Source organism: Anolis sagrei, chromosome 5 (genome assembly GCF_037176765.1).
Source record: "Anolis sagrei isolate rAnoSag1 chromosome 5, rAnoSag1.mat, whole genome shotgun sequence".
Taxonomy (NCBI): Eukaryota; Metazoa; Chordata; class Lepidosauria; order Squamata; family Dactyloidae; genus Anolis; species Anolis sagrei.
Genome location: NC_090025.1, coordinates 100,903,899 through 100,912,108, shown reverse-complemented (window position 1 = coordinate 100,912,108; position 8,210 = coordinate 100,903,899). Strand labels below are relative to the sequence as shown.

Here is an 8,210-nt window from a genome sequence, read left to right as displayed (position 1 = left end):
TCCTCTTATAGGTATATCTTATCATGTTGAAAAATAACAAAGGCCTAGACTCATCTTGGATTCTTGAAATGTCAGCTGCTACATGCAGCCAAGACAGTTCAAGATGGTTACACTTGCTTCCATTCCTCCTTTGATGGAAAAGGGTGATGGTTTTGCTACATTGGACCTCAAAGATGCATATTTTCACATCACAATCAAACTATCCTATCTTACCCTAACTACGTACCTTGGATGTGATCCCAGAGGCTTTCTGGGAGCAGTAGTTCCCTTTTGCACTTTGAACTCACTTTGCAGGAAGCCCAGGACAAAGAGGGAAAGTGTCACGAGGAAAGAGAAACTCAGATATTGAAAAACCGGTACTATGTAGGATTTATTGGAACTGTCCCTGCCAAATTAGGACAAATTAATAGTTGGCAATAGCTTTGTGTTACTAAATGGATCCTTAGCACAAAATATCATCATCAAACTGGACTTGGCGGGTCTTCATGCATGACAATTTTGTAACAGGCGCCATACAGCTGACCCTGACCAGTTCTATGGTGGCAGGCTTAAAGGCCTAGGTTATAGTCCTACCATGGGACCGACAAATGGGAAAATGGCACCCTAGGCATTGCTGTAATACATAAAAGTTATTCAAGTAACAAAATGTCAGTCAATGAACACAAGCAAGCTTAGCTCTTGCAGCTTCTGTAGTCGGAATAAGGACCAAACTGCTCCAGTTGGATTAGCAAGAGTTATGTTAAGGGACGAGGTGTTACCATGGGCATTTTAACCCATTTCCCACAGTCAAACTGTTCTTGCTTTATGTGTGGGGTGCACAATGACCAAATTCATTTTTAATAATGGAGTGCACAAAATCAGTAGCACGGAAACAGAGAGGAGAGCTAAATACAAAAATCAGGAAGTCAAAGTTCCAATTAATTTACATTTAGTACAGAATAAAGACGTAACTACCCGTTAGTGCTTAGAGAATTTGTTTTGTTGCTATTAAAACATAAATAAAATACTTTTCCTCATTTGTCCACTCAAAAAGATTCCAGTGTCGATGGCAGCAGTCTGAATTTTTCGGACCTTTGCGTATCAAATAATAAAATAATAATAAAATAAAAATCAGTCATCCAGATTCTGCCTATCTCCCATTTTATACTTGTCTTTCGCCAGCTACCTTTTGTACTCACTTTCCCCCTCTTTTTCTTTATTAGACATTTTTTTAAAAATTCAGCATGACTGCTGGGATTTTAGTTTGATTCCCCTCCTTTTTAATAGAAAAAAGTCTCATTTGCACACATTTATGTGAGTTATAAATCTGAAAATAATCTCCTGGCATCAGTGTCTCTGATATGCATAACTTAATTTAAGAACAAAACTCTACAACACCCAGACTGCAGTAGGAAAGAAAAGAAAAACCAAGTAGGAATTTGTTTGCGTTGAACAAAGTCTAATCCATCACATGGTTCCTGTCTTCAATGTAGAAAACGTAGCTAGTCAGTACCTTATGCCATGTCCTTAGACGTGTATGATATTAAGTAGTAGGGAAGAGACTGGTCCTCCCAACATAAAAAAAATTAAATGTGCAAAATGATGCTGCAGTTGTTTTGTCCCACTCTTAGATGTGGCCATTGTGTCCTTTGAAAGTTGGAACTTTTGCTGTTATTTACAAGTGAACACTTCTGTCCGCTCACTGCATGTGTTGCATTTCACAAAGCAGCACCAGTGGAATTTGCAGTTACACTGCCAAACTTTGGTGTACTGGTGGGTATTGTAACCCCTTCCGCAGCACATCATGTCGCACCCATCGGCACTGGGCGAGGTGCGGTTGCAGAGCCGTCCCTGTGTCCCCACACTCCCAGTGGAAGCGTCTTCTTCACAGTAGTTGGGGGACTTCTCTATATAGACCAAATCTGTTTCCATTGGTTTCTGGTAACTTCTGATCTGCTTAATCTTCAGAAAGGTCGGCTGCCTAAGCCGGCTGGCTCGTACCACTTCCACCTGCACGGCAGCATTATATTTTTCTTTTAAAATATAACCAATCTCTCTGAATTTAGGAAGTGTAGTCCAACACGTCTTGGTTGTGCAGGAACCAGAAACACCATGGCATTTACATTCCAGTTTCATTCTCTCTTCAAGCACCTGTGTACATAAGCAAGGAGAAATAACATAAGGGAAAATAGTCTCTCATTGTGTTCATAACATAGTCATGCCCCCCTCCCTTGCACAGAACTATTATTTTGGTGAAAACATCATCTATCAAAAATAGAGGCATAATCTATTCACAATTAGGCACCCACAGATACAAGTGGAATAATACTGGTTGTTGGAGTTTATTCTGGGGTAAAATCTTTGGAAACCAGGCATGAGCCGTAATCTGAATCATGCTTTTGATCTGAAAAAGTGTAGCAGCAAAATTCTATTAACTTCTTGGCCTCATGTTCAATTTACCTCATGTTCCCAAATTCATCCAGCTTAACTAAAATCCTGATAATTTGCTTTGAAATTCACAGAGGATTCTTCAAAGTCAGTTAGCATCTCACTTTAAGCATAATTCAGTGTCAACACTATTGGCCATGTCCCAGTTAAGATGATAAGCTACGTTCATTCGAATTAAGCAAGGTCCAAGACCAGAGGCGGCCTTAGGCAATTTTCAACGGTAAGCAAACAGTATTTTGGTGCCCCCCCCCCCAACCAATCATTGATATATATTTTCTGTTCGTCATGGGAGTTCTGTGTGCCATATTTGGTTCAATTCCATCATTGGTGGAGTTCAGAATACTCGATTGTAGGTGAACTATACATCCCAGTAACTACACTTGCTGCACTTGCTCCCTTGCCAGGCCCGCTTTGGGTCCGGAGGCGTGTCTGAAGAACCCGGCGTGTGCACCAAAAGTCACCTCTTCTCCTGACTTTCTCCTCAGCCATTGGGACCAAGAGAGAGAGAGAGAGGTGGAGATGCCCACCTTTCCTGAAGGTAGGCGCAAAAACAAAGGAGGGAGCGGAGGTGGGAGATACCTCCAGCCGGAGGGTCTCTCTCTCTCTCTCTCTCTCTCTCTTTCTCTCTCTCTCTCTTGGTCCCAATGGCTGAAGAGAAAGTCAGGAGAAGAGGTGACTTTTGGTGCGCACTTTTGGAGGCGTGTCTTCAGACACGCCTCCGGACCCGAAGCGGGCCAGGCACGGCAGCTCCGCCCTTTGGCCCACCCATGGATTGGGGAGAGGAGAGGAGACGGGTGGAGCACTGGGGATCGGGAAAGGGAGCCAATTATGGAGAAGGGATCGAACGCAGAGAACGATTGAGCTCTGGCTCTGCTTGCACACCCGGTGGCCAGGTGGAGCAGGAACGAGAGGGGCTAGGAGAGTCTCAAGGGCCCGGCCCCTTTGGGAAGAGGATCGCCCAGCAACGAGGCAAGAAAGCCGAGGCTCCCCCCAGACTGCTAGGGCTGTTGTGAGCTGAGGGGGCGCTCCTCAAGTGGCAGTCGAGGGGCATTTACAGAGGCGCCTCTGTGCCCCTGGCAAAAAAAAAAGTGTTCTGCGACCGCTTACTTTGCGTAATGGACGAGCCGCCCCTGTCCAAGACACAAGTGGATTTTCTCATTGATGTAAGTGCTTCCTTTAGAGCAGTGTTTCTCAACCTGGGGGTCGGGACCCCTGAGGGGGGTTGTGAGGGGGTGTCAAAGGGGTCACCCAAGACCATCAGAAAACATAGTATTTTCTGGTGGTCATTTGGATTCTGTGTGGGAAGTTTGACCCAATTCTATTGTTGGTCAAGTTCAGAATGCTCTTTGATTGTAGGTGAACTATAAATCCCAGCAACTACAACTCCCAAATGTCAAGGTGTATTTTCCCCAGACTCTACCAGTGTTCACATTTGGGCATACTGAGTATTTGTGCCAAGTTTGGTCCAGATCCATCCTTGTTTGAGTCCACAGTGCTCCTCTGGATATAGGTGAACTACAACTCCCAAACTCAAGGTCAATGCCCACAAAACCCTTCCAGTGTTTTCTGTTGGTCATGGGAGTTCTTTGTGCCAAGTTCAGTTTAAATCCATCACTGGTGGAGTTCAGAATGTTTTTTGATTATAGGTGAACTATAAATCCCAGCAACTACAACTCACAAATTACAAAATCAATCCCCCCCCCCCCCCAACCCCACTAGCATTCACATTTGGGCATATTGAGTATTTGTGCTCAATTTAGTCCAGTGAATGAAAATATATCCTGCATATCGGATATTTACATTACGATTTATAACCGTACTAAAATGACAAGTATCAAGTAGCAACGAAAACAATATTGTGGTTGGGGGTCACCACAACATATGGAACGGCATTAAGGGATCACGGCATTAGCAAGGTTGAGAACCACTGCTTTAGAGCCAAGTACCTATGGGGATAGATACATGGTGAAATAGGTTAGGGTCAGGCACATGCTGTCACGATTCAGCCCAAGGCCATCAGCCAAATCCATTTCTAAAAAGACAAGAGAATGCCTCTAGAACATGGCCATATAGCCCGAAAAACCTACAACAACCCAGTGATTCCGGGCATGAAAGCCTTCGGCAATACACCCAGACTGCTTTGCATTCCAACAAGTACTCCCTGATCCACCCTGGGGGCAGCAGGGAATCCCTACTGCCCAGCCACACCTAAAACGGATCAGCACTACTGGGCAAGCGCCCAACTGCCAACACTGTCACCTACCTAATCCTTGGGTGGCTCTCCTTCTTTATTCCTTATTCCATGTCGTGTGACTTAGCGAAGGAGAAGGAGAGAGGGAAGGGGACAGGTGTAGACAGCCATCCCATGGCCCTGGGCTACCTGAGGTTAGGAATCAGTTGAAGCTGTCTGGATTGCCCTAAGAGATTTCTACCCTTTATACAGATCCCCCCCCCCCCCTTCCTATCCTTTCACCCTCCTAACCATAACCAGTGTGGCCACTTAATATGCTGATTCCACAGTTGTGTTGTGGAGGGTGGTTCTCTCCTGTTTCTGAAATGCAGATTACATAAATCACAGAACACTGACTTACATTGAGGGCTTACTTTTGCATGCTGTTTTTGGGAGTTTCTTGCCTGGCCACCACAGTTTGAAGCTAGATTTATTTATTTACTTATTTAAAACATTTATATTCCGCCCTTCTCACCCCGAAGGGGACTCAGGGCAGAGCACAGCATATATACGGCAACATTCAATGCCAGAACACAAATTCATATACGCATACATAAACATTAAAAACATTTATCTCAATATTAAAATACACCATTTAAAACCATCCTAGTCATCTGCGTCAAATCTAATTGGCCTGGTAATCTTTCCTATTGGTGCTTTATTGTCCTGTCCCGAAAGCTTTGTCCTACAGCCAAGTTTTTACCATCCATCTAAAGGACAGGAGTGAGGGGATCGACCTGATCTTATCAAAAAGGGAGTTCCATAGCCGGGAAGCAATCACCGAGAAGGCCCTGTCTCTCGTCCCAACCAATTGCGCCTGTGACAATCGTGGGACGGAAAGCAGGGCCTCCCCGGAGGATCTTAATCTCCGTGATGGGTCATTGAGGAAGATGCATTCAGACAGGTAAATCGGGCCGGGGCTGTTTAGGGCTTTATAGGCCAAAACCAGCACTTTGAATTGTGCCCGGTAGCAAACAGGCAGCTAGTGGAGCTGGCGTAGCATGGGAGTTGTATGCTCTCTGTATGCCGCCCCAGTTATTAATCTGGCTGCCTCTCATTGGACTATTTGAAGCTTCCAAGCAGTCTTCAAAGGCAACCCCATGTAGAGTGTGTTGCAGTAGTCTATCCTAGATGTAAAAAGAGCGTGGACCACCGTGGCCAAGTCTAACTTCCCAAGGTATGGACGCAGCTGGCGCACAAGTTTTAATTGTGTGAAAGCCCTCCAGGCCACCACTGCAACCTGGGATTCCAGCCTCAGTGATGAGTCCAGGAGGACCCCCCAAACTGTGAACCTGTGCCTTCAAGGGGAGTGTAACCCCATCCAGTACAGGTTGTGACCCTATACCCTGTTTGGCCTTGTGACTGACCAGGAGGACCTCTGTCTTGTCTGGATTCAACTTCAATTTCCTCGCCCTCATCCAGACCGTCACAGCGGCCAGGCACCGGTTCAGGACTTGGACATCCTCCTTAGCATCTGGTGGAAATGAGTGATAGAGTTGGACATCATCTGCATACAGATGGCATCGAACTCCAAAACTCCTGATGATCTCACCCAGTGGCTTCATGTAGATGTTAAACAACATGGGGGACAATACTGAGCCCTGCGGGACCCCACAGGACAATGGCTGTGGGGCTGAGCAGGAGTCCCCCAGCGACACCTTCTGGGTACAACCCTCCTGAAAGGACTAGAGCCACTGCAGAACAGTACCTCCAGGACCCATCCCCATAAGGATTTGAACTGCATTAAATGACCAGTATTGATGGGGCCATAGTTTGAGAAGCAATGTTTTAGTCTAGGGATGAGTGGCTGAACTCCCATTCTACAAAGGTAACATCAGTGACAGAGCTGTGATACTTTCCTCAGCTTAATCTAATCTATGCTTTTCCTAAACTCTAACTGAACTCTTGTAAAAAAATTAATTTTTGAAGATTTACGTCATGATTCATATTGGTTTTTATTAAAACTGTGACCTAATTAATGGTTTGAAGTTCATTCATTTTCTGCTTCTGAACTAAATAATTACACATAAATAATAAGTTTGTCGATGTATTGTCAAAGGCTTTCATGGCCGGAAACACTTGGTTGTTGTAGGTTTTTTCGGGCTATATGGCCATGGTCTAGAGGCATTCTCTTCTGACATTTCGCCTGCATCTATGGCAAGCATCCCCAGAGGTAGTGAGGTATATCGGAACTAGGAAAAAGGATTTATATATCTGTGGAATGACCAGGGTGAGACAAAGGACTCTTGCCTGCTGGAGCTAGGTGTGAATGTTTCAACTGAGCACCTTGATTAGCATATAATGGACTGACAGTGCCTATAGCAAACTATTGTTGAGAGATGATTAGATGTCCATGAAAATGAACAAAATTGTTTGTTTCCTCTCTGTTGTGCTGTTGTAATTTTAGAGTTTTTTTAATACTGGTAGCCAGATTTTGTTCATTTTCATGGACATCTAATCACCTCTCAACAAGAGTTTGCTCTAGGCACTGTCAGTCCATTACATGCTAATCAAGGTGCTCAGTTGAAACATTCACACCTAGCTCCAGCAGACAATTTATTTATTATTTATTTATTTGGTAGTTTTGTATACCGGTCTTCTCACCCCCATTCGAGGGACTCGGGCCGGTTTCCAGCATCAATATTACAGACCGTCATTAAAACATCATATTTCTAAATCACACTAAAACATTAAAACATTGAAACAATTAAAATAGCAAAAATACAATCATATGATTACAGTGGTCAGTTGTCATCAAAGTCATTATTTGTCGTCATCCATCCATATCACAGGATCATGGCTCATTCGTTGAATGCCAATCCCCAAAGCCAGGTTTTCACCTGTTTCCTGAATGTTAAGATCAAAGGGGCAGTTCTGATCTCCAGTGGAAGGGAGTTCCAGAGTCGAGGGGCCACCACCGAGAAGGCCCTGTCTCTCGTCCCCACCAGCCGCACCTGTGAGGCCGGTGGGATCGAGAGCAGGGCCCCTCCAGACGATCTTAGTAATCTTGATGGCTCATAGGGGAGGATATGTTCGGACAAAGAGTCATTTGTGGGTTGTTGTAGGTTTTTCCGGGCTATATGGTCATGTTCTGGGGGCAATTTTTCTCCTGACGTTTCGCCTGCATCTATGGCAAGCATCCTCAGAGGTAATGAGGTCTGTTGGAACTAGGAAAAATGGCTTTATATATCTGTGGAATGACCAGGGTGAGACAAAGGACTTTTGTTTGCTGGGGCTAGCTGTGAATGTTTCAGTTGATCACCTTGATTTGCATTCAATGGCTTGGTAGCGCCTGGGGGGAATCTTTTGTTGAGAGTGATTTCATGTGCCTGTTTGTTTCCCCTCTGTTGTTTTTCTGCTGTAATTTTTGAGTTTTTTAATACTGGTAGCCGGATTTTGTTCATTTTCATGGTTTCTTCCTTTCTGTTGAAATTGTCCACATGCTTGTGGATTTCAATGGCTTCTCTGTGTAGTCTGACATGGTGATTGTGCGAGTGGTCCAGCACTTCTGTGTTCTCAAATAATATGCTGTGTCCAAAAGAGTCATTTGTTT

At 44.5% G+C, this 8,210-nt stretch overlaps 1 protein-coding gene across 1 annotated transcript in view; it reads right to left on the bottom strand.

Moving 5' to 3' along the window:
• Positions 1–345: 345 nt before the first annotated feature.
• The window catches only part of WNT7B (Wnt family member 7B), a 154,742-nt gene continuing 146,877 nt past the window's right edge, over positions 346–8,210 (bottom strand). Inside the window, 1 exon segment of the mRNA XM_060778128.2 lies at positions 346–2,130. Within this exon segment, the coding sequence (XP_060634111.2) occupies positions 1,651–2,130 (480 nt within the window). The 3' untranslated portion in view covers positions 346–1,650.